General features: G+C 50.9%; 7 protein-coding genes across 7 annotated transcripts; 3 read left to right on the plus strand and 4 right to left on the minus strand.

The window, feature by feature from the left end:
* Nucleotides 1-6,298: 6,298 nt before the first annotated feature.
* PC9H_009058 (uncharacterized protein) lies at nt 6,299-8,552 on the minus strand (the record flags this gene model as incomplete). Its single annotated transcript, XM_036778565.1, has 4 exons — nt 6,299-6,525; nt 7,503-8,024; nt 8,078-8,165; nt 8,226-8,552. The coding sequence occupies 4 exons, from the start codon at nt 8,550-8,552 to the stop codon at nt 6,299-6,301; spliced, it is 1,164 nt and encodes a 387-aa protein (XP_036629993.1).
* Nucleotides 8,553-8,839: 287 nt separating this feature from the next.
* PC9H_009059 (uncharacterized protein) lies at nt 8,840-9,588 on the plus strand (the record flags this gene model as incomplete). The annotated part of the gene is made up of 3 exons (XM_036778566.1): nt 8,840-8,917; nt 8,970-9,429; nt 9,485-9,588. The coding sequence occupies 3 exons, from the start codon at nt 8,840-8,842 to the stop codon at nt 9,586-9,588; spliced, it is 642 nt and encodes a 213-aa protein (XP_036629994.1).
* A 705-nt stretch (nt 9,589-10,293) lies between these two features.
* ZPR1_1 (nucleolar zinc-finger protein) lies at nt 10,294-11,877 on the plus strand (the record flags this gene model as incomplete). The annotated part of the gene is made up of 5 exons (XM_036778567.1): nt 10,294-10,311; nt 10,376-10,496; nt 10,548-11,335; nt 11,390-11,593; nt 11,644-11,877. 5 exons carry the CDS (start codon nt 10,294-10,296, stop codon nt 11,875-11,877), a joined length of 1,365 nt encoding a protein of 454 aa, XP_036629995.1.
* Nucleotides 11,878-13,988: 2,111 nt separating this feature from the next.
* ATG18_3 (autophagy protein) lies at nt 13,989-15,107 on the minus strand (the record flags this gene model as incomplete). Its single annotated transcript, XM_036778568.1, has 5 exons — nt 13,989-14,082; nt 14,140-14,271; nt 14,350-14,584; nt 14,694-14,804; nt 14,957-15,107. The coding sequence occupies 5 exons, from the start codon at nt 15,105-15,107 to the stop codon at nt 13,989-13,991; spliced, it is 723 nt and encodes a 240-aa protein (XP_036629996.1).
* Nucleotides 15,108-15,989: 882 nt separating this feature from the next.
* On the minus strand, nt 15,990-17,498 carry PC9H_009062 (uncharacterized protein; the record flags this gene model as incomplete). Its single annotated transcript, XM_036778569.1, has 2 exons — nt 15,990-17,090; nt 17,322-17,498. 2 exons carry the CDS (start codon nt 17,496-17,498, stop codon nt 15,990-15,992), a joined length of 1,278 nt encoding a protein of 425 aa, XP_036629997.1.
* Nucleotides 17,499-17,577: 79 nt separating this feature from the next.
* Nucleotides 17,578-18,179, minus strand: PC9H_009063 (uncharacterized protein; the record flags this gene model as incomplete). Its single annotated transcript, XM_036778570.1, has 3 exons — nt 17,578-17,679; nt 17,745-17,887; nt 17,939-18,179. 3 exons carry the CDS (start codon nt 18,177-18,179, stop codon nt 17,578-17,580), a joined length of 486 nt encoding a protein of 161 aa, XP_036629998.1.
* Nucleotides 18,180-19,223: 1,044 nt separating this feature from the next.
* PC9H_009064 (uncharacterized protein) lies at nt 19,224-24,839 on the plus strand (the record flags this gene model as incomplete). The annotated part of the gene is made up of 6 exons (XM_036778571.1): nt 19,224-20,429; nt 20,478-21,602; nt 21,659-23,619; nt 23,673-24,219; nt 24,277-24,418; nt 24,472-24,839. The coding sequence occupies 6 exons, from the start codon at nt 19,224-19,226 to the stop codon at nt 24,837-24,839; spliced, it is 5,349 nt and encodes a 1,782-aa protein (XP_036629999.1).
* Nucleotides 24,840-24,860: the final 21 nt, after the last annotated feature.

The following is a 24,860-nucleotide window of genomic DNA, read 5'->3' on the forward strand; positions in this document are numbered from 1 at the left end:
CATCCTTGAGCCTGGACAAGAAGGCGAGCGAGGGAAGGGTTGCAAAGTGACGAGTAAGGAAATGCGATGTTGTATCCGTGATGCTGCTAAATCGCCGCCCTTCAAGCCTATCCATGACATTGCGGCAACATTGAAGGCTTCTGATTGTGACACATGTCAACCATTCTTACCGCCGCCTTTGGCATATAGCACCACAACTGTAAACATAGTCAGATGCAGTCCGATGTTCTTGAGATACACGACACACAATGTATGACGAGCAACCCAACGTCGGCACCTCCACTGAAAATGTCCGAAAATGGACCCCGCCTAGGGACCAAATCCCAAAAATGTCCGAAAAAAGGACCAGGGTGTTTCACCTTTTTGGGCGTAAAATGTCTGAAAGTCCTCAGGCCGAGTGGCCTTCAGCCGCTCAAAAATGTCTGAAATCGGATCAGGGGGCTGACCTATTAACCAGGGTCCTGGCAACGCGCGCAAACGATGCCTCAGCCCTGAGAAAACACGTAAACGGGGTAAACCCTCCACTCAGATATCCATCCTGGAGTCGTCGCTCACAGGCTGTCCATTCATGACAAGCCAAGAATGCATGGGTACGTGCGTGGATTAAACCTCGCCAGGTGGCTGATATCAACACGCGGTCTCCTCTGGTTCCCGATCAACACGCCTGACTACCGTGCTTTCATACCCCAGCAAAGAGCTGCCGCGCTCTAGTCCCGGATCGAGGTTTTCTGCGCTGTCCTTCATCCACCAGGCCCGAGATATGTAGCACTTAGCCTTTGGTTCGTCTGGCGGGGCAGACTACCTTCGCGAGCCACATCGCAAATGTCCGCCATACCGTTTCCTGCACATAGCACTGACTGCCACCGTACCGATGTCTCATCCACCAAAGCGCAGATTTATCACCCCTTCGTGCACCACTGTGCTGTAATTCACGCAGAGATACGGACATGAAATGGCGGCAAGTTGGAGCGGTTGGGGGGTACACAGACCTGCGCGTCGCTGGAGTTCTGCAACTCCTCGTGGACTCGGGGGTAGATATGTAGCCGTAGGTGCATGGAGCGGCGGATTCCTTACTGGGAGACGAAGAGGATATCCAGATGGCCGTCTCGATCGATGAGGCGTAGTAGAGCCAACTCCCAGAGCCGAGGGCTTCCGATGTGAAAGGCATTCCCCTCGTTCGGGCTATCGCAGATGGGTATTGGGTACTTGAACGGAACGGGGAGATGATAAACTTGCGCATGGTATCAGCACGGCTGGATGAAGGAAGGGTGGGGATAAACACCTTCAAGAGGCCGCGCCTCGGGCATTGCGCTGTGTCTTGCCGCTAATCCAGTCTGATACAACCTTGTACCAGTCCTCCCTGGGTCTCGTTCTTGGACGCGGCGCTCGACGGCTTGGGGGTCGGGGGAGGCAACCTGGATAGTGTAAATTGAATTATAAAGCGGCCTGCAAGTGCACCGTATATCCTCGCTGTGCACTCGCAGTCAACGCCGCATAGTGTAAAGAAGGCGGATGGAACGGAACGAGAGGCGCTCGTGTATAAACAAAGGACAGGGGTGTCCAAAACCCCAGACCGAGACGTGCTGAGCTTTTCGTGCCCATATCATGCCCAAGCCCAAACAGCGGAGCAAAGTATTGCGGGAGAAGGCTTCGAGGACTAGATGAGGATGTATGGAGTAGTGAGCGAAAGTCGGGGCGTACACGTGCAAACTAATCCGGGCAGGTCTCTAGCTCAACATACAAGATGAGTGTTGGCCCCTACGTGAATCAAATGTGTGGCGCATAAGTGGTCAGAGGATGGAGCACGGATGGTGGCGGCGCGCTTGGGAACGTACACAATGAGAGAGCAGCTCGTGTGTGAGTACTCTCGGTGATAACCGTTAGAAAGGCAGCATCGACTCAAGTTCTCGATGCGACTTCAACTTGCCCGCAAAGATGATGCGGTTCGTGGTGGGTCGGACAAGACTGGCGTAAAGTCGAGTTGTTGGTAACTCGTCAGCTACTTCGTGATAATTGCGAGCGTAGCGAGCAATCATGCTCTAAAGGGTTCAAGGCCCGTGCAAATAAGGCCAAACAAATTCTGTGTACTTTGGAGTAGTGATGTGCCAGGCCAGGCTCAAAGCCCGGAGCCTTGCCATACCCAGCCTGAGTTGAGCCCGGCCCAGCCAAGCCGTATCGCAGGCTTTGGTAGGCTCAGGGCTGGGCGCAACAATTTGGAGGCCCGAAGCCTGAGGCCTTGACGCGGGCCTCAAAGTTTGACGCGGAGATTTCCGATCAACTGTATAGCCATTCTGGTGGGTCAACAATACTTTGTTGGCGTACTAAATTTATCTAGGAAGTATGGCCACTGGCGCCGGTGTAGAACCACGCTCTAAGCGTTCCGGTAAAGCATCTGCACGGGTGCTAGATCCTGTGAATGTTGGCAAGAAACAGTTGTCCTCGCACAAGGCTGCTCAAGCAGAGGCCATTCAAAAAGCGCGGGAAGCAGAGGCTCTTCGATGAGCACAAGAAGAAGCCGAGGATGCGGCTTCCCATGATGGTCCACCATCAACTTCCCAGGAGCCTATGGACATAGAGGGGGATTCAGATGATCATGGGAATGACAGCGAACGTGGGTCAATTCATCTCACATGCCTTTGCTTTGCTCCCTCACGTCGTCCCAGATACTCCCGGGTCAGTGCGGGCCAGCAAGCGCAAACGAGCCCACACTGCCATTGACGCAGAATCTGACGAAGATCCTATACCACCGACATCAAGTACGGCCTCAAAACGACAAAAGCCTGTTGCGAAGCCACGACCTGGTAAGATTATGTTCGTTCTTGTAATGCAGCCTAACACCTCATCACCTAGCTTTAGTAACTGAAGAAGTCGATGAAGACGGCTTCCTGAAGGATATCAGCGTCCAGGACATCAATGATGAAGCTCCCCGGAAACAACGGGAAGACAGTAGCCGTGACATTCAAGTGTTCTTCTCTGAAGCATTCGAGACCCAGACCTCAGATGGGAAGAGGAGATGGCGACGGTGCATAAAATGCCCTAGGTGAGCGGTTATATGATACATGTATAATCAAGCCATATCCTCACGTTACCTGCATTAGAAAGCATGGCGACGAGCAACCATCATTCGTCGCTGATGTCAGTACACTGCGTAGACATGTGGAGTCAAACCACCGGGTACGTACCCTAAGTTGGTACGGTAATCTTCTCACAGGGTATCATTTTTTAGGCAGCATACATGGATTGGTGTGCGGCAAATGACTTCGAACCAAAACTGCCCAAGTATCGTGCTCAGATTCGCGAAAAGAAGGCAGCGAGCCGGCAGAAAACATTGGAGCCACATCTCAAGGAGATGCCAACATGTGCTCTACCATATAGTGACCATTTATATCACGAGGCGGCGATTCACTGGCTGGTAGAGAATGACTTGGTATGTACATCTACTCGGTCTACAAAGTTACTTGCTATCTAATGCACTATAGCCTATACAAGCCCTCGAACACCCATCATTTCGAAGCATGATTGATATTGCTGCCCGCACAACGAACGGAGTCAAGCACCTTACACGCAAGATGACACGCCAACAAATCATGGATACCTTCAAACGTTCTCTGACGAAGATACAAGACCGTGTCAACGTAAGTCCATCATTTCAAGCTAATGTCTAGTCTAATCCTGCGAGAGTAGAGTGAGATGGTCAAGGGCTGTGTGAGCTTGACGTGCGATTGCTGGCAGGCGTCAAACGTTGATGCTTACTTTGCGGTCACGGCTCATTGGATCGAGGAGGAGCGGCCAGGTGTCTGGAGGATGGGCATGGCACTCATTGGCTTCACGCAGCTCAATAATTCCCACAACGGTAGGCGCCTCGGTCAAGCCCTCTATAAAGTTGTTGCCCGGGTACAGATCCAACGCAAAGTAAGTGTTATCTATGACGACGCCCCGCCATTACGCTATACATGGTAATTAATGCACGTTAGGTGGGATATATTACATGTGATAATGCGTCAAATAACATCACAATGCTCGATAATTTTGCCCAATGCATGCGCGATGATGGATATTCCTTTGACCGCTATGAACAGCATATACGGTAAGCGTAGGGATTATAAGCATTGGTCTGAACGGAGGCTAATTGACGTCTAGATGTATTGCTCATGTCGTTAATCTTGCAACCCAATTGCTTCTGAATACATACAGCAAATCCAAGTACTACGACCCGGCCCATCCTGAGCAAGATCTTCTACTCGATGAATCGGAAACCCAGCGAGATGAGATTGGGCTGATTCGAACGATCTCAATCAAGGTAAGCCTATGGATTACCACATACAGGCTACAGTGTTTCCATGTCACGTTTAGGAGCGATCATCATCAAAGCGGAAGGAAATATTCCTTGATATTCAGCGTAGCCATCCTCCAAGTTCAAGATATACACATCCCGTACATCTCAAGAATGACATGGCCGTCCGATGGTCCTCAATATATATAATGCTTGACCGGGCGGAATCACTTAAAACGGTATGCTAGTAATACATCGGAATGACTAACTGACATTACTATAATAGGTCGTTGATGCCTTCCTACGCCGTTTGATGAGTGAAGAGACGTCTCGAAGTAAGTGTGATAAGCTCAATGCACTTATCCCTACTGCCGAAGAGTGGAAGCAAGTCCAGTCATGTGTCGGTTTATTGGCAGTATGTGTGCGAGGTTGCTCATTTACCAGGGTCACTACTTATTCGTGATTCTGATAGCATGCTGATAATGCCCAGCAAGCGTTCTCGTCGGAGAATGGCCCCTCGCTTCACCTGGTATTACCTGCATTGGAGGCGCTTCATCGGGCCTGGAAGGTGCGCTCCGATCCCCTTGCATGGCCCAAATATGCTCGGTTTGTGCCTGCCTTAGAAGCCGCACTGGAGAAGATCACGGAATACTACAGTTATACTGAAGATTCAGACGCATATACGACCGTAATGTGTACGTCCACCGTTACCTGTACGCATAACCGCATGTCGGTAACTCGTCATGATACAGTTCTTGATCCGTCTTCAAAAGGCGAGCATATAAGAAAGCATTGGGGCGAGGATCTTTACAAGACCGCGTTGAATCGTCTGGAAGACATTGTGCGTTCATATCCCTATGATCTACCCCATCATCGTCTCATTGTTTACTTAAGTATCGGGACCGATACGAGGCTCTTTACACCAACGAATCTCAAGGCCCTACACCAGGTTCCCAATGTGCTGATTCCTCGACTGGCCGCAAAATCACTTGCCTCCTTCGTGAACTCTCAGATGATGAGGCCGATTCCATTGCCGCACAAAACACTACAACCGCCAACCCACTTAGGCCATGGTTACCAGGATTTAATGAGTACATTCGGACACCTAAGGAGAAGCTCAATGGGCTTCCCAGCGTTGAGTGGTGGGGCGTGAGTTCAATCAACTTCAATACTATATTGTGTTGTCCTCGCTAACTGACATATAGATTAACTCGAAACGGCTCCATGTATGGGCCTCCCTTGCTCGCGACTACCTTCCTATCATGGCGTCGTCAGTATCGAGTGAGCGCGCCTTTTCATCGGCGGGTATAACCATTACAAAACGGCGCAACCGGCTCAAGGGAGACGTTGTTGAAGCGCTGCAGGTACTCAAGTCAGTTTATCGGCGGAATATATTCTTCGAGGGAGAGTCGCTGGATGATAACGAAGACAGGGAAGATTTTGAGGACTTGGGCAATGATCTTTTCTTGGTGAATGATGATGGTGGTGAATTCACTGAACCTGATGACGACGGCGAAGACAACTTTACTATACAATCATTAGATTAGTGAACTACCTACACATTGTACTGTCAGCCTGGGCTTGAGCCCGAGCCCGGGCCCAACCCTTCTCAAGCCCACACACGAGGCTGGGCCTGTAAATTGTACAAGCCTGAGCCTTTGTATACCCGGCCCAAGCCTTGGGCTTCTGAGCCCAGCCCAGCCCACACATCACTACTTTGGAGGCTCGGTCGTGTTTTTTTCTGGCTGAACTGGCCTCTTTTCCACAATTCTGAATCATGGGAAGTGTGGATTTTGCTTGCCGTGGTTGGTTTGCGCCAAGAAAGCAGCACTTTTGGTAGAGATTTGATGATTTAAGACCGTAATTTGGCGAAGGTTGTTCAACTTCCATCAACGAGACTTGCTGACGTGGCGCGCGCCTAATTCTCTGAGCTTACGGTGTACGCACTGGGTGCATACCGATGAGAACTCATATGCGCCCTCCTAGCGCTCATAGATTCTACGCAAGTAATAGCTAGCCATCTACCTAGTCTAGGAATATACACTGAATCCTTGCCCTAGCACTTCGAAGCGAGCTACCACCGGCGCGGCCCGTACTGTACTCGCCCGTTGCGCCTTGGATAGCTTTTTTGAAGAGAGCCTTGAACTCATCTGAGTACTCTCCATCTTCCTCGATAATCGGTATCGTAGCTGATATCCAAGGGATTGACGTAGCTGGGGTAGGGGATGGTGTGTAGTACTGTACCATTACGACTAACTGTTCAGTCACACGTCACAGCAAGTTCAAAATGAACACTGGGACGGTTGGGATCACGCGAAATCGGAGCGGTCGAACACTAAAAATGGCAAATTTACTCAGTCTTTAGTCCCCTGATACAACTCCGCGCGTCGGGCATGCTTCCGAGGGTCCGCTTTGGGTAATAGAGATCGGGAACGGCGCAGAACACCTGTTGGACTCCGAACACCCCGTCGGTGCTGCAACTGCTTGTCGCGACCCGCACACATCGCGCTATTGATCTTCCTGACACATTAGCAAAAATTGGAGTTCCCGCACTTTCAGATTATGACAATGACTCAGTGTATTCCATACATCCTCCGGATTCCTCCCAGAACAGCCCCGCTGTGTCCCCTTCACTAGGTAGGAGCTAGGTAGACTGTAGCATAGTCCTTATATACCTAGTATGCTCAACCACACCCGGCGGACTCTCTATTAGATCAATAGACTTGATGCTTACTTAGGTCTCTTTATGATATCACCATCGAATTTCCTTACAGTCAGAATCTGGAAAGCACAAGGCAGCATGACTTCAGCCAAGTGATGCTCAACTGCTCAAGCTCAAGGGCAAAACCTATCATCATTTAAATCGCGGTGCAGTTCTGTTAAAAAGCAGGCCGCCTGTATATTTCCATTCTAGTGAATTTTGATTCTTTATTCTTTACCAGTCAAGAGGGCGCACCACCCCTTGGCCGCCGTTGACAAGGAGTATTCGAGGGCCGAGTCCCGCCATTTGCCCAGTTTGGCATTAGGTGCAGAGAAACTCGCATTACCCAATATCCGAGTTGTATCAGGGGACTACATACTCAAATTTACTCTCGGCCTACGGCCGAAATGAACACTTGAAGCTATTTTCCGTCCGGTGTCACGGTTGCCAAACCCAAAATGAACACTTCCGGCCGTGAACAGTTTGCGTAACACGTCACAGGCCGTGAACACTTAGTTGTAATGGTACAGTACTCTTGGTGACATATTTTAGTTGGATCGATGGGGGGAGTTGTGGTCCTCTTGAATCTGTGGAACCGTACCCAACGCCCACAGGCACCTACGATCCAGAAGACTTGAAGAGTGGACCACATATGGAAAATGAACTGAGCTTGTTGTACAATCTGAGGCATGGCAGATTTGATAGTGCTAGTAGCATTCGTTTTCGTTATCATGTGATCCGTTTCGCCGTCCTCGGGACTTCGAGCCTTGGGGACTTTGAGTTTGAATGCGATCGCAGGGAGACGAGGAACAATGTTGGCATCAGGAAAGAATGTTTGATACAAGGCCAGTGGCATGCGAATCAGAAACATGGCATCCGTTACGCGTATCGTGTGCACAGAGATGTCTTCGGGAGCGGTTGAAGCTGTCGAGGTGGAAATACTCTCAGCGTTCTTATGATCGACATTGGCATTTGCTGCGGCCTTGGCAGCTTTCGTTTGAGAGCGCGTCCCCCCAACCTCAGAACTGCCCCACTTGGGACCGTCGAGTCCTACATAAGGCAGGAATGAGGCCACAATTATGATGGGGCGGAACAACACCCACCATGGTCTAAGAGACGATCCACCTCGGCCGATGTTTTACCCTTGCCTTCGGCAGAGAATTGGCCTTGGACCTCGGGAGTATCGAGGGCCTGTGTACGAGTTATGACCATGAGTTTATGCCAATCTGGAATTGAACTGGTAGAACTTACTCTTTCATGCTTTTCGTGGCCTGGAGTCCAGCTGGGATCCCGTATCTTATCAAGGTCGTCAGGAGTATAATCTGTGGCATAGTGGAGTTCGTATTGCGGATACGTGTCAAGTTTGACATTGCCAGATGCGCTCGAGTAGATGGCACGCAGATGGGGCATTATCGTCCCAACCAAAAGGCCATACCAAGGAGCCTCGCGTGTTTGCAGGCTAAGTTGATTGTACATCACAAGCTTCGTCTCAACATGGTCTTCATTGTTGATCTGAACGTCCTTGGGCCGCTTGCTACCCAGATTGAATGAAAGTTGAAGGGGCGGGGATGCAGCCATGCTAGAGTTTACCGTTGCGGTGTCCCCAGGTTCCACTTTTATATTCATTCAATTAAAAATGACAATGGGGCGGGCCTTATACAGCCCCCATTTCGAATAATGAACGAATGATCGATGCGACGACAGCCGGAACAATAGTAGCCTGCGTTATCCAGAAAACATAAGAACAATGGCGCTGGGGAAGAATGGGACTTCGAACAATAGCTATTAGTTGATCACGTGGATGTTGAAATTTGAAAACCGTTAAATACATTACAAGTCCCTCAACATTAACCACGACCATCGACATGCATAAACGACCAGTTATGCTCGTACCAAAGTCTTTCCCTTTCTCCCCGCCCAATGGCACAACATACCAGCAGGGGGTAATGTTCTGTCTTCCCACTTCCTTTGCCCCTTCTCACCGATCTCGTCTAGGATGAAAAGCAGCTCTGCAAGAAGACACCAATATCCATCCGGGACATACATCCCTGTCTGCTCGGTTCTCGGGACCCCCATTTTCTACCTCCGACGTTCCATCTTGGGTGGGCTGTCGGCGAAGACAAGCTACTGGAACTTCTTATAAAAGAGTTTCCTGCATATATTCAATATTCGGAACCAGACGGCAAGGGCGTGCCTCTGTGGGAGTCAATCTTCTGCATAGTCGATGGTATTATTCAAGACTTCAATATCCCGGAGGAGCTCCATGAGTGTCTCGAAGTCGCAGACGTTCTACGACCAGACGGCACCATACATCTAGCGCTCTGTGTCGGCGACAATAGAATTGGTATCCTTCGTCCTCAACCCGGCGCAATTGACAAAATTGCAGAGAGATTCTTTAACGGTGAACCACCCCAGTGGCATTTAGACCCCATCCACTGGCGGTGGAAGCAAAAGCGTGCGTGTACTACATATTTGCCACGTTTGTCTTTGGCTCAATACTTGTCGAACAGTTCCTCGCGTCCTTTCTCCCAGCGAAGCTAGAGAGTGGGCAGCCCGAATGAACGCGCGAGATGCCGCCTTGGAGAAGTTAAAGGACATTCACATCTCAGCGTGAAATTAACTCTTGTCTCCTACACTATGTCTATGTTTTCTATCGTCATTCTCTGTACTCATATTAGAGTAACGCTGTGTCGTTTCCGTCCAACTTTCATCTTGCACACATAAATCATAAATGAGGAAGACACGACCCCTCCTTGCCCCTTCCTTCAAGCATACCATGCGACGGCGCCGAGCGCGATGTCTCGCACTAATACTCGATGCGCAGATGCCGACTTGGTTCACTGCGCATACTCGATCACATTACATGCATGTCCACCACTAAGGTGGGTTGCTTTCCTCTCATAGAATACTTTATCACTTACATTCGGAGTCATGAAGCGATTCAACTCGTTCGGTTTGCTAACATCCCTTTACGGAGCGTAGATATCCTCCCATTTGATCTCTGTCGACTCAACTGCACCCTTTCTTGCTCTACAAGGTCCGCACAATACGATTGTGGGAGACTTAGTGCTGGGCGCGGTTTGCGCTCGGTCCCACATTTGGCTAGAACCAATCCTCAGATATTGTACCGCTTTCTCGTTGTCCTCGTCCTCCGTGTCCGGAAGCGTATCGTTTAAGGCTCAACGCTCAACATTTGGATACACCCCAAAGAGTCGGCGCCAACCAACCGCCCCTCCCAGCAGTCCGACAGGCCTGAACCTACTCTTGTCCTTGTTACCACTTGTACCTTTTTTAAACCAAGTTTGACGAGTCGCTCTGTATGAAATGCGGCGAACAAGTGCGTTTCGTGGCGATTTGGCTGCTGAGTGGTGTGGCTTACTGATTCGAACGAGTCCTAGTAGGGTATCACTCGCATGCTTCTTACGTCGATCCCGTATTTCCGAGAGGTCATCGTCATGTCATTTCGATGCGAACATTGCGGAGCGACAAACAACGAAGTGCAGTCTGCGGGGGAGATCAGGCGTATGCTGGCATTCTCATAATATGAACGGCTCAATATTAACGTGATCATAGCTGAGGGAATATCATATACCGTCCGTGTCCTCGCCCGTCCGGACTTGAATCGCCAGATCGTTCGTTCAGCGACTTGCGACATTGCTATCCCTGAATACCAGCTCACGTTACCCGCATCGTCTCGAGGACAGCTTACCACCGTCGAGGGCCTCATCCGAGACGTCGTTGCCGACCTCAGCCTCGACCAACCCGTCCGACAATATCAAGACCCCGAAAGCTACGCCAAAATCCAGGCGCTGATCGCCCAGCTCAAGGAAATCCTGGCGGATGAGGAGAACGATGACGACGACGATAAGGATGGGGAGAAGCCAGGAGTCGTAGTGCTCAGACATGTCGCTGACAAGGACAATATTCCTATGCCGCCATTCACGATCAAGCTCGACGATCCGTCTGGGAACTCATTCATCGAGTTCGTTGGGAGTATGGCTGATCCGAAGTGGACTATGAAGACCTACCCCCGAACGCTCCAGCAAAATATTGATCTGGGCTTGGTAGCGGATGAGGGGAAAGAACCGAGCAAAGAGGTGGAAACGATCGGCGGGGACGGGGTGAATGAAGAGATATTCGTTTTCCATGGGACGTGTTCGAGTTGCGGACACCCTTTGGATACCATGATGAAGAAGGTCAACATACCCTACTTCAAGGACATTATAATCATGTCCACGAACTGCGACCGGTGCGGGTACCGAGACAACGAGGTCAAGTCTGGCTCAGCAATCTCCGAGCAGGGCAAGCGGATAACGTTGAAAGTTGAGGATAAGGAGGATCTCAGCCGAGATATCCTCAAGGTTGGTCCTTTGCTCCATAACGCCTAATATCTTTCTCATACCTCGGTGCACTAGAGCGAAACAGCAGGCTTGACAATCCCCGAGATCGACCTGGTGCTGTCACATGGAACTCTGGGTGGACGATTTACGACGCTGGAGGGTATATTAGAACAAGTGTACGAGGAATTATCAGAGAAGGTCTTTGCAAACGAGGCGGGAGACTCGAAGGATCCAAAAGACCGCAACTCCTTCGAAGACTTCCTGAAGAACCTCAAAGAGGTATGTTAATTATCCTTCCCTTCCATCGAGTCACAATCAACCGGCCACAGGTCAAGAACGCCGAGCGACCGTTTACACTGATCCTCGATGACCCTCTCGCCAATTCATACGTGCAGAACTTGTACGCGCCCGACCCAGACCCAAATATGGAAGTCGAGATGTACGACCGCTCGTTCGACCAGAACGAAGAACTAGGGTTGAATGATATCAAAGTAGAGGGGTATGACAACGACGTCGAGGCCGCAGGGGAGCAGAAAGCAGAGAAGGAAGTCGTAAAGCCATAGATCTGTATTATTGCGGCCCCTGTCGCGCGCGACGGGGGCGCAAGTCGAGATGAATATCTGGAGGGATCATCTTTTTCTTGAAGAGTCCCGACGCTTTCTTCCAGGCAGACATGGTAAGAATGAAGAAGTGGATGAGTACTATAAGCCAAGGGCGTCGATATTGTCCACTGAGGGTTGCGTAGATGCCATGATGAAGGCAACGTAGAAGGACTTTGATACAAATTTCGATCTCAGCCAAAAGTTTTGAAATGTACGCCCACCAAGAATAACTTGAACAAGGAGATAACCTAGGAATACCTTGCGAACATGCTCAAGCATGGTCGCTTTACGAGGCGCCACCAAGAAGTCACCTTTACGCCCCCTCGAGGCGGCGAAAGCTAGCCGCAAATAGTCTGAGGAGAACATGATGTGAGTTGCTCACTATCGACGCCTCTTCAAGGCGCTGAACCGCAGTCAAACTGCTCACTTGAGAGTCGTACTTGGACGTAGCGCCACATCTTGGCAAAAATTCCGCCACGGCACGGCGCACTGGGTGAATCATCCTCAGTGAACGGACTCCTGCGCCTCGTACAAGAATGTAGCGCCTCCTCCTTGGTGCGCCATACTCGAGGCAAGTAACTCACCCCGTTTCCTCGAAACGAGAGTGCCCCATTGAACTACAAACGGTACAAATGACTTGCGAGTCTCTGATGCCTACTCCCCACCAGTTCCGACTATCTACATGTAAGTTCATCCCACTGCTATCATATCCTACTCGCAGTCACATGAACATTACTCAGACTCACGACCACACCAAGTCGCAATACTTATGCTCAACACAATTCGACGCCGATTCATGCATACAATCCGCTGGATTGACCCCAATGTGCTCTCCACGCAGCCACGGAGGAAAGCGAAGTTAGAGCAAAGAGTAATGGAATACGCCGATGAGACAGGACTGACAGCGAAGGGTGCAGAACTGGCAGACATCAGGCGAGTCTTCGCATACGGTCGAGATGTAGTAATATGACTCTAACGAGCGATTCCTAGAGGACCACCACACACTGGAGGCACGAAGCAGGATGAGGGGAACCACTTGACCGATGACATGCGGAGAGGAGATGGGTCACATCTGATGACCGTACATGTAGATGTTCCAGTAGCGCACGACAACAACGACTGACTTGGCGTTCATAAGTGCTTCTCATTGTAATATATTACACCATTTTTATGTTATTGTCAACGGCTCGCGGCTCTCCGCTAAGGTAGCAAAGGTTTCAGAACCGCATAGATGCGTCAAGTGCCTCACATCGAGCAATGAACGGGGAACTCAGACGGGAAGCAGGCGGACAAAGGCAAGGATACAAATGTGTATACGTGATACCAGTGACATGATGCCTAAATATACCTAGCTAGTCCAAGAAGGCAACGAGCGTGAAATAGCTTGGAGTCGCATTCTCAAAGACGTTCACGACATCTAGATCACGAACAAAAGAGGCTCTAAAGCGAGCCAGCGGGATATTAAGTTAAGGAGCCTTCGTTGTTCCTTCTTGTTGCGCCCATCGTCATCTCTCTCTGCGTAATCCGTCGCTTTTTGCAGCCAGGCCAGCGATTCCCGACTCGGATTGGGACGTCAATGTCGGTTTAGTTTAACCCTTCGCCGCCGATGATTGAAATCGCGAGATGTGGTATATAGGCGTCAGATAGAGCTGGGAATGGTAGTGAAAAGCTGAAAGGAAGGTCAGTAGAGTTCAAGTACTGAGACAATAACAGCGTACGGTCTCGGTCTCATTAAGAGTCATCGCCAGCCCGATTCGTGTGTTTCCTGAGACCTGTGCGTGATGAAGAGTCGAAGGCAAGCATTGCGAAGTGGCTTTGACGGGAGCTACGCGAGTCTTGCAGATCGTAGCTATCCCTGCCCCACGATGGAGGAGGTGTTTATAGACATCAGGGTTGCACTGATGTTTATTGCGAACGCCATCCAGGCCAAGAGTGGGGCTCCAGTTTTCCATTGATTGAGCCGAAACATTATTCCGTAATACTGACGACACTCGAGCCCTCGTCCCCCGACTCCAGCAAACCGACGAGCCGGGTGTCAATAATGGCGAGACAGCGGCTGAATGTAAGCTCACCTACATCCCTTCATCAGCGTGCATTCGCCTCAGATCGATGTTGTAAGAGTAGAAGTAGCCTTCCGAGGAGAAGATCATTACCTTAGGCATGGCGCTCAACACGGGAGAAACTGTCAGCGAAAGAACACGAAACGGAGGCGGAATAACGCACCCGCTCAATCCACTGATAGACATCACTCCGGGTGGGCCACTAGGGACCCGTAGCCACGCAAAATCTCGCGACGGCTCCCACGTCTCAGTCAAGGTATTTGGCAGGTAAACGCCCACGGAGTGAGTAAGCAGACTTCCGCTCTAGGGACGACATCGGGGGTACAATATGAGGAAGGATGCATTAAACTGAAGAACGTGGTTGTGTACTCACGGGACGCCGTTGCCACGGCCCTTCTTTCTCTCGTCGAGGTAGGCCTCGTCGCCCCCGTCCATTGGCCGGTCCCGACGTTCGATGGACCCCGTTGCGATGACGGATGTTGCCGTCGAAGCGGCCGTTGTCCTCTCTCCCAATTTGAACAGATGAACCATCTCATGTGCTGAGACGAAAACCATGAGCAAGCCCACTGGATTGAATACAATGCTGTATATCCTCGCCTCCCTCGACCCTCACCTGAACTGATACGACTTCTCCGCTTTCGGTACACTTTATACACGGATCACCGTGCCCTTGACCGAGGCCGTAGTAAGCAGCGAGCCGTTCTGGGAGATTTGAACGATCGAGAGGAGACTTGTGGGCCAATGGTATAATATTTGCTGTGGTGATGGGCGTTGTTGAGAATATGGCCACGTCGCCGTTGGACTGAGGGGCCGGTGAAGATGCTGCGGCTGCGTCGCAGATAGGGTAGATAGCGGAGAATTTAGTGACAGTAATTGCGATGGAAAAGGGAGATACGACGCCTCCACATTCGGGGAAAGAGCACGGATTGATTGCTAGGATATGTCAATATTGGTCATCGACAACGGAGTAGCTAACGCACCTTCCGGATTCGCGGTCGTCTCAATTACGTGCAGCAACCGCATGGTACTTATGTCGTATATGTATATTTCCGCCTCGAGCACGATAACGAGGGCCCTTTGGTTCATTCTAACGGCGAGAATTGACAGAGGGAAAAGTAGCTCGCCGATCATGGTATAGTTTGTCACTGGAAGAGCCATTTGTCTGAGTATGTCGTCCAGGCTGTGCGTAGGAGCGCACCTTGGTATTCACTATCTGCAGCTTCCTAGGGCGGGATCCCGGCACGTCTGCGACTCCAACCAGGGGGAGAAGGGAAGTGCAAAACAGCATCTCAACTATACCGCGCGCGCCGTTGTCTATGAAGTCCAGTAGATAAGAACTCGGGATGACACATCCACTACAGGAACTTAACTCATAGTGTAAACCCTCCCATTGGCTCGCAATTCGTGGTGCTATATCCCTTCCGCGTTACCAACGACAAGCATCTGCAAAATACTGTTAGCTGCCGTTTTATCCGTTAAAGCTCGAACAACGAACTAATAGCCTTGATTGAAGTTGGCATAGAGTAGATTAGAGTTCTCCATCCTCTGGGGTTGGGAAGCTCGAAGACGGTATCGCACGAGACGATGATCGGAGACGAGAATGGGCACGGAAGGGCAAAGTCATAAGCTGGTTGTCAGTTGTGATCGTGCGAGTGAATTTGGGGCTGCGACGGATCGTAAAGGGAGTTAGTTAAGCGAAGAGCGACGCGTAAAGTCTCTTGTCGTAGAATGTAGTTGGCTGTTGTGGAGGCAAAGAAAAGAAAAAACAGAGACCGGTCGGCGATCTTTCCTCACTATATACCACATTTAGGAAGAGGAGGCAGTGGTCGTGGTGGTCGTCGGTCAGGATTGCTTTGGCGAACAGGCGGACCTTCGGGCCTGAGAAGCCGACGGATGCTGGATGCCAGTTTGCATTGGGTAGGGCGCGCTCTGTAGGTGTGGTAAGTAGACGGGTAAAGAGGGAGAGAGAGATAAGTGAGAACGCACCCATGTCGGTTAATATACGTGTCCCAGTCACTCGTCCCCTTCTGTGTGCTCTTGGTTCGCGAAAGGCGCCAGGCGACGGATCTGTGGGAGTTGTGCGCGGCGGTAGAGAGAGGTAACATGAGGGTGGATGTCGTACGTCGTAGATGACATTGACGGGCCTTGGCGTGAGTTTCGGCGCGTCCGTGTTGGCCTCATGAGGCTTGTTGCCGGATTGTTTGATGTCACAGCTCGGGAGTTCGTCCGCTCCAGGGTAGGGGTAACAGACTGAATACCCGCCAAGTCCAAACGCCTATGGCGTTCCCGTTCCCGCTCCCTCTCTATATCCTGCTCGAACTCCTGATCGCGATCTCTGTCCCTGTCCCTATCCCTGTCCAAAGGAAGGAGCCCCGCGGCCGCTAATGCATGAGTGGCAGCGCGTGGTGCTATCCAATCAAGCGTCCTCTCGGACCCACTACTCCCACCTTCACGGCGATTCGAAAGCGAACTCGAGGATCGCAGCCCGTTCAGCGTAGTATCGTCGTCCCTTGGAATTGACAGCATCCCGAATTCACTCGGCGAATCATGATTAGCAGCGCTGCCGACGCTGAGCCCGGGACTGCCATTCTCAACGCTCATGCTCCGCTTCCTCATGCGCGTCTTCATCTGAATGTGCGTGAGGCCGCGACGGCCTGTTGAAGTCCTCGAGGACCTCGTCATCTCCAAATGTGACTCATCGAGGCTAGACTTAGGACGCGCGGAAGGGGTATCGTCCATGATCCTCGAAGTAGGCGCAGGCGATGCGTTGATAGTGGCATCGCCTACGACCGACGAAGCTGATGAGGGGCGGTTCGACAAGCTCCTCGTAGAGCGCGGAACCTGAAGCGCAGGAGACGGAGTAGTGAATGTACGACGGGATGGCAGACGAGCCTCGTAACCTTCAGGCATAGCATCTGTCTCTTTGGTAGGCGATGGTGACGAAGGGCTGCTTGGCTGGCGAGACGGTGTGATAAGTCTGGGCAACAGCGCCGAAGATTTGGTTCGCGCTTGGTAGTCGCGTTGTATAAGCTGCGATTTGGTGCTCTCTTTCACTAGCTCTTTGATGTCGTCACCTGGGATATGGTGGTGGTTGCAAGAGGGGAAGGACGTGGGCTACTGGATACAGGTAGCGGTACAAACGGAGAATGAGGGGGCGATGCAGAAATAGGGGGCGATGCAAGGAACGATGATGACAGCAGAGAAGACAAGGGAAGGACGACTGGTGAGCGTGAAGGAATGGAGGTAGGAGAGCGAAGACGAGGAAGGGATGTCGGCAGATTCTCAGCCCCTTGACCTTGGATACCATCAGTCTGGGTTCTGAGGAGTAGCAAGAGTCAAACCTACCTGAGACAAGGGGCGTGGATAAAGAGTTTCGCTGTGAAGAGGTTCGTGACGAAAGTTGTACGGAACTGCGGCGAGAAGAGAGAAATTGTCGCTTCGGCGAAGAAGACCCCGACAGTCGATTGGGAGAGAGAAGCGCTGTTCGTTCAGGATCGATGGGACCAAATTCCAGTGAGACATGCGGGGAGGGCTTGCGCAGTGGCTGCGTCTGTGTGAGGTCTTCATCGTCGTCGACAACGACGGCATCTCCAGAATCAAGTCATTCCCTAGAGGCGGCATAATCCTTGACGAGCAGCGCGTCGAGCACTTGCCCTTGGACGTTCGACGCGGACAGTTCCAGTTCGTTGTCCGTTGGCGAGGGCTGCGTTGAAGCCGAGTATTGTGAGCTGGAAGATCCAGAGGCGAGGTACGTAGAAACCGCCGTACTAAAGACTCGGATTGGGTCTGAGTGGGAGGCGAGTTTCGGGAAGGCGGCGGCCGTGAAGGTGAAGAAGTCTGGGATGTGTTGAGGTCTGGGAGGTACCGCGACAGTCCTGAAGTGTCTGCTTTGATGATAGTAGACAAGTCGCCTGGCAGAATGTCAATGATACGGCCGTGTCCGACACAGAGAAACCACATACGGCTGTCCTGCTCTATGATCTCCTTCTCCAGCCGTGGGTACGACACCGACCGCCGCAAAGGCGTGCTTGAGCCGGACTCTTCGGCAACATCTGCAGACGTGTCTATCGTCGAGGAAGGCTCCGGACCAATGGCGATCACATTGTCGAACGTTTCTTCCACGAGATTGCCTTTCGTTGGCGGGCGCAAGAACGAACCAGAGGATCGACTTCCATCCTCGCCCTTGCCGCTCTCCTTTGTCATCGACCGTCTCACAGTCCCGAATGTCGTAAACGATCTCCCGGTGTTCCCTTGCGTCTGCGATACCGAAAGGCTGTAGCCATGACCAGCAGCCTTCGACGGCGACTTTGAATTTGTATTTGGGATTGTTATTACGCTCGCAGAATGTGAATTTGCAAAAGAAAACGAAGTCGGCGCTGCAGCCTTTGCTGGGTCGACGATGAAGATTTTCCGGGGACAAAAGCATTCAGTTCCACGACTCCCTGCGCCGTTTCATGTTGAGCAGGATTTTCGAGGGCGTGCGCGCCGAGTTGGGATATCGCAGAATGTATTGGCGCCGGCTTGGGCATCAGGATGTGTTGGATGGCCGTAGGGCGCGTTCGCGGCGTGCTTCTGAGTTGGCTGCATGTTGCGGCCCATTGCCAGGCGTAGAGGCTGTTATCATACATCAACCATTGTAATAGAGGTACAGGCATGATACATCGAACCTTGTAGCTGCAATAGCGTCTTGTGTGATATATCACCAGGACCCCCAATAATGTCTATAAATGTTAGATCAAAGTCCACCCCTCAGCTTGCCTTATATAGTAATAATGTTAGATCAAGCGCCCAAATAATCCACCCATATTTCGGCGAAAATTTCGATGTCAGATATTTTTTCCACCCCTTTTTGAGTTCCACACGCGAGGTCGGATCCTAAATCCACCCCTGAGAACCCTCCCGGATAGCAAAATGTTACTTGTGGTACGTTGCGGCCACAGCAAGTGCCAGAAAGTGTTGTCAAGTGGTATAAACTGGTCAGTACTGGATCCCATTCCCGCTCACAATAGCTGTTAGTGATTTGGTAGCGCCAAGACAAAATGGCCACATTGTTCAAGCCGTTGAGACTCCGCGGCGCACCCTGTGCACCCCCTGAACTCCCCTGAAACACTTCAACTGTTCGAGTTCAGTAACTCGTCCATGCAGAACAGCATATACTACCATATGCATGCAAGTATAGCGATAAAGTGATAGATAAGTACGCCATTGTATAAGTAGGATGCTCGACTGTGTAGATTAACCAGCACAATGTCAGCCCCCATTGATCTCACCTTATCACCCGAAGTCGTCGATCTAAGCCAATGGATTGGCGTTGGCAAGCTCTATAAGAACATCCCGGACACTATATCTCAAGAGCTCAAGGCTAGGACATCACTGTCTGACGTATCTCGAGCTATGCTTCCCTCCCACAATTCCACTATTGCTGAACTTCTTGCTACCCAGTTACCACCTCTAACAACGACTCTCTTCTTTCCTAACCCACAGGATTCATTCTCGGACGTCCCCCCAAACACACCACTATCATATTTGCTCTCTACCGATCGTGCACTCCCCCCTCGAGAGTTTCTGACGCATCTACGAGCGGCTGCGGGTCAGGCAATGCTCGACGGATGTATCTCAATTAAATATTGGGGTGCACCCAACGTTTACCTTCCATTCGAAGTCTGCGGATTTTGGTACGAGCTAATCACCACGGTAGAAGCTAAATCAGGCTGGAACTCGGCGCTGAGATGGGCAAACAAAGCCCTCCTTCCAAACGGAGCCTCTTGCCATGCTCGCATCACCGCAATAACTCGATCCATCTCATGGAGCGGTTTAATCTCTAAACTTGGACGTTCTGCTCATGTTTCGCATATGGCGGAGCTTCTCTCGACCTCTTGGCTCTCCTCGTCTCATATCGATGCCATGCTACTGCGTCTTCGTGCTAGATACCGCGACGAAGTAGGCTTCAAGTCTGAGAAACAAATCACATTGATTCCGACTTTGATATTCACTAGTCGCCTTCATTCGCTTGGATTAGAGCCTGGCCCCGTCGACCAGCTTCTGTGCAGCTCGGCACTCTCAGATATTGGGAATTTCGTCGCGACTTCTCAGCAGAACCTGCTCATCGCTACAGTCGCGTACTGGCCCGAACACCATTGGGGATTCCTGATGATTACTATCTCAGGTGGTCGTGTACAAGCGAGATGGGGTGATGGTATGAAGAAAAAGGTTCCCCGGGCGCTGGAGAAAGGGATTAGATTGTGGAGCAAACATTACATGCCGCAGCGTTTTGTCAGTGTCGACAGTCACTTCCCCTGCGCATCGCAGCATGATTCCTACTCTTGTGGGATTGTCGCCGTGAATGCGCTCAAGCACGAAATCTTTGGCGACCCTTATTGGACAAAGAAGACGAGAGAGCAGTGTCGTGTCGACGAATTCTTGTCGTGCATGGAGTTCTGCATGGACATAAATGTAAGTGAACGGCTACCCAAGAGTTCATGCACTGACAATTATGTTTAGACTGTCGATGCGCCGTTAATTCCACCGTTGTCACTCCTACCAGTAACTGGACAATCAGCGACCACCCCTGTTTCTCCCCCGCACCCTGTATCGACCCCTATTAGCCCCCCTCGCCCTCCCACTAAACGTCGCAATAGCAATTCAATTATGCTATCCGCCCCTGTTAGCCCTTCTCGTATCACAGTTAAACGTCCTCGTCGAGGCAGCCAATTGAACCTGAATGTGATCGTGGTACCAAACCTCGCTAGGCGCGATCCCTTGCCTGAAGACGATACCTCTATCCTTCCGATGGACGATCAGCCTGACGCAGCACCACTGAAGGAAATAAAGATCCGTAAATCGAAGTCTATGGTGTCGAAGGAGCAGAACAATAAGCTGGCAGCGAGTGGCTTGCTTGTCAAAAGCACTCAACGCTGGAACAACTACGTTGCAAAGCTTCGACAGCTGGATGCACACGTTGAGGTCTACGACGAGAGCCCGGAACATATTCGCCTGGCATGCTGCTCGTCGTGCGCAAAGATCGTCAAGCAATCGGAGCCATATAATACGTATCGATTCAAACAACATCTTTCCAGGTGTAAGGCGAAGGGCAGCCGCCTTCACATCCAATCCATCAATGGCTTCTTCAAGTTCAACCTTGACCGCTCAGCATCCGTGCCAAAAGTGGACAACTTCGTTGAGCGACCTTGTCCTGGGCTTACCGAGGCAAACGACAGTCGTATTCCCATCTACACCTCTCGTACTGAGGTTCGGTACGCTGGAGGGACAAGTCGACCGTTATTAGCATCCCAACACTTTGGCAAGACGGTCCCATCCCTATCTAAACAAGAGAAAGACGAGCTAGACCTCCACTATCGTTCCAGCTGCGAGTGGGAACTGGATCACGACGAAGCACGAGTATTCTCTTGCAAATGCCTCAAGCTGGTACAATGCAAGAGCGACACTAATGAACTACAAGCCTGTGCAGAATGCCTGTGCATTCTCAAACTGCATAAGTTCCTGGTGGCGATCGCAAAGCCAGTGACACCCGACGATACGAGGAAATATATACCATTTCGCTACCAAAGCATCGTAACAGGGAAGATGTACGCTAAGAATAAGGGACTGGGCAGGTTTGTTAAAGATGTACGTGCCCCTGCCCCCTATCCCCTATTGGACTTTGTTGAATGCACTTATTACAGACTATACGCAAAAAAGGCGACGTTCTCCTCAACTTCACCGTGGCACTGGCCTCAGGAGTGTTTGATGGTAACCCTTCATTCATTGAACTCCTCAAAGTGATGTTTGCGCGCCATGAACGTCAGGCCAGAGGCCATGGATTACAAAATATGCGGTACGCGGCAGACTTCAATCAATTCTGCCACGAACTCCAATGCATCCGCCCAGAGGCGTATCGACTCTTCTCATCGACATTTGGTGGTCGAACGGAGCAGAGCATGCTCAAAATTCGCTCATCCCATCCGAAACTGACACTTGGCATTAGCACAGCTACGCTCGACCGTGTGACGAAGTATCTCGAGGATTACAAGTACCCATCTACTGCCCCACTTGCTTGCGGGGTCGACGACACTAAGCTCCACCCCTCCCTACGCCCATACTACAACAGTTCAAGCAAGACTTGGTTCCTCCTTGGTGCAACAGGAGAGCCAATAGTAGTCGCTGATATCGAGCAGCTGGACGAACTCATTAAACATGCGTCAGGCTCTCTGGCCAAAAAGGTCCGCTTATGGTCTCTCTGGATCCCTCTCCCCGACATTCCACCTCTTATTATGGCAATAATGGCAATATCGGAGAGCAACACGGCCAATTATCTCGCAGAGATAGAAAAGCGGCTTCTCAAGCTGCTTCTCATCGACACCTCTCCTCCTGTCAACATTATCTCTCTTGGATCAGATGGTACGATCGTCGAGCGCAAGGCTCGTAGAATTCTAGTTCAATCGGGCTTTGCTGCAGTTGAGTATGCTCACATCTCGCACCCAAATCCAGCAGAGCAGAGGCCCTTGAAGATCGAACTCCTTCGCATCGGGACACGTCGCCTTGCCATCATCCAAGACTCAAAGCACTTCAGAAAGACCTGTCGCAATAATCTATTTACTGGCGCCAAGCAGATGGTACTAGGAAGGGAGCTAATCTACTACGAGCAGGTACGATCTATGGCATATAATCAAGATCGCTCTCCACTTTATATCCGCGACGTCGACAAGCTAGACCGCCAGGACGATCGTGCGGCAGCTAGACTCTTCTCAGCGGCAAGTATCCAGCACGCCATTGAATGCGGCCATTCTGGTCTGGCAATCTTTCTATTTATTTTCGGAGAAGCCTGTGATGCATACCAAAGCCGAACAATATCCCACACGCAGCGCATCCACATGGTTCTCCTCGCCTTCTTCTTCAAGTTGATTTGGAAACAGTTTCTTACAGAGAACAGATACCCCATTGCTCGCCACTTTCTCTCGCAAGATGCCGACAATATCCTCGATATTCTGGTAAACGGACTCCTCGCTTTAATCATCATCCACCGCGATCACCTCGATCCATTCCCATTACTGCCTTGGACGCATGGTACTGAGGTAAATGAACATATATTCGGCCTTCTTCGCAGCACATTACCAGAGTTCACAATCGTCGATGCCCTCCAAATGATTCCTAAACTCGACGTACGCCTACTAGCGGCCTGCAGGCGCAAGATCGACGCAGCAAGTCTTCAACGAGGCGGCGCTGGGTATGCTCACACCCATTTCGATAGCAGTGGAGCTGCTCTAGACACCCTTTCGTACTTTCCACCACAAGAAGTCATCGAACAAGTGGCTCATCTGGCATGGACGGAAGCCAACGCGATCTGGGAAGTATTAGGCGATTTCACAAGCTCGTCAATGACACCGTCTGCCTCACATGTCCCTGTTGCCACCGCCAATCTCGATCTCGGTGTAGACGTAGACGATCTGGACGAACTGGATCCACAGGAGGAGTCAGCGATGGATGTACCATCTGATCGCGAACTCCTAGATGAAGCGTTACACATCGCCTCCTTCGTGACCTTGCCACCGTCAGAACGTCCAGACCTACCTGGGGGTGCCATTGAGATGATCAACGAGTGCGGACTAGCTGCAGCGGCACTCAACATGCGAGATATTGGATATCTGTGAGTTTTACGATGATTGCTTCGACCTTTCACTGAATATTCTATTGCGTTAGTGATCGCCTTCCAGATGACGATCCAGAGGCACTGGAAGTAATCCAAGCTGCGCTGAAGCCCATCCTAGAAGCGATCTCAGCTCTAGGTCCCGTAGGTGAGGCCGCCGTCAAGAAACTTATAGATGAAGCGGCAGCTCCTCCATCTGCACACACGATCATCGAAGAAGAAGACTCAAGTTCAATTCTTTCCCGCATATCGCAGTACGACATCAGCATACTTGTGGACGAACGACGAGTGCATCAAAGCAAGGAGACAAGCGATGCATGCCGGCCGCTGAAGCAATCCCCTACCCCTGCCAAAGGAGCTCCTAAACCACACATTCCCGCCCAAATTCCATTCATCGTCAAACAGTCCCCTCGCCAATTGCTCACAAGGAAGATACACGAAGTCCTGAGGCTCTCTGGTGTCAATATCAAAGGAGAAACATCCGGACTGGCACGACAAGTACGATGGACGAAACAAGTGAATGTGATGTCATTGGCGGACAAGGAGACCTCTGGGAACTCAGCAAACGCAAAGAGGGCAGCGACCTCCCGTGCTAATGCTGTAAGCCGTCACAAACTCGTGTATCAAATGAGAAACTAACGGTTGAATAAATACTAGGCAATAAAATCCCGCCAGGCGATCTTCGCAGCACTCCCACATGCGGAGTCACTAGCAACCGCGAATATCAACTCGCTGTTTGAGCTCGTAAACGGTGTCTACTCAATTGTACTCTACGAGAAGAAGCTGATGATTGGGCGGGGTGAGTGTATTAGTATCAATATCACCTTGCTTCGTCTTTAACCTGTTCTTTAGTTATTACATTCTATGAACAGGGGGGGGAAAAGGCTAGTAAACACTCTTGGGTGTCGAACACCGCATCAGTCGGCACGATTTCGTGGATTTCGATGCAGCTTTGGACGCCCCTTTCCTCCCCAAACTCATTCAAATCTTTGACTCAAGCTGGCCTTCCAAAGTACAGACTTGTGCACTCGAAGGCGTTTCTATATGCACTCATGGCGAAGACAATCACTTTACGGGAGGATAGCTCGATAAAACTCGACGTTACAATCTTCAACTCGGTATTTCGGCCCCTGAATATGCGGGAGGGGCTCGTCTCACAGGCTGTAAAGACTCTGATGGGGAGAAAGCATACAGAGGAGCTAGATAATAGCGAGAACTAGTATATATAATGCGAACGAACA

Source organism: Pleurotus ostreatus (assembly GCF_014466165.1).
Source record: "Pleurotus ostreatus strain PC9 chromosome Unknown scaffold_6, whole genome shotgun sequence".
NCBI classification, from domain to species: domain Eukaryota; kingdom Fungi; phylum Basidiomycota; class Agaricomycetes; order Agaricales; family Pleurotaceae; genus Pleurotus; species Pleurotus ostreatus.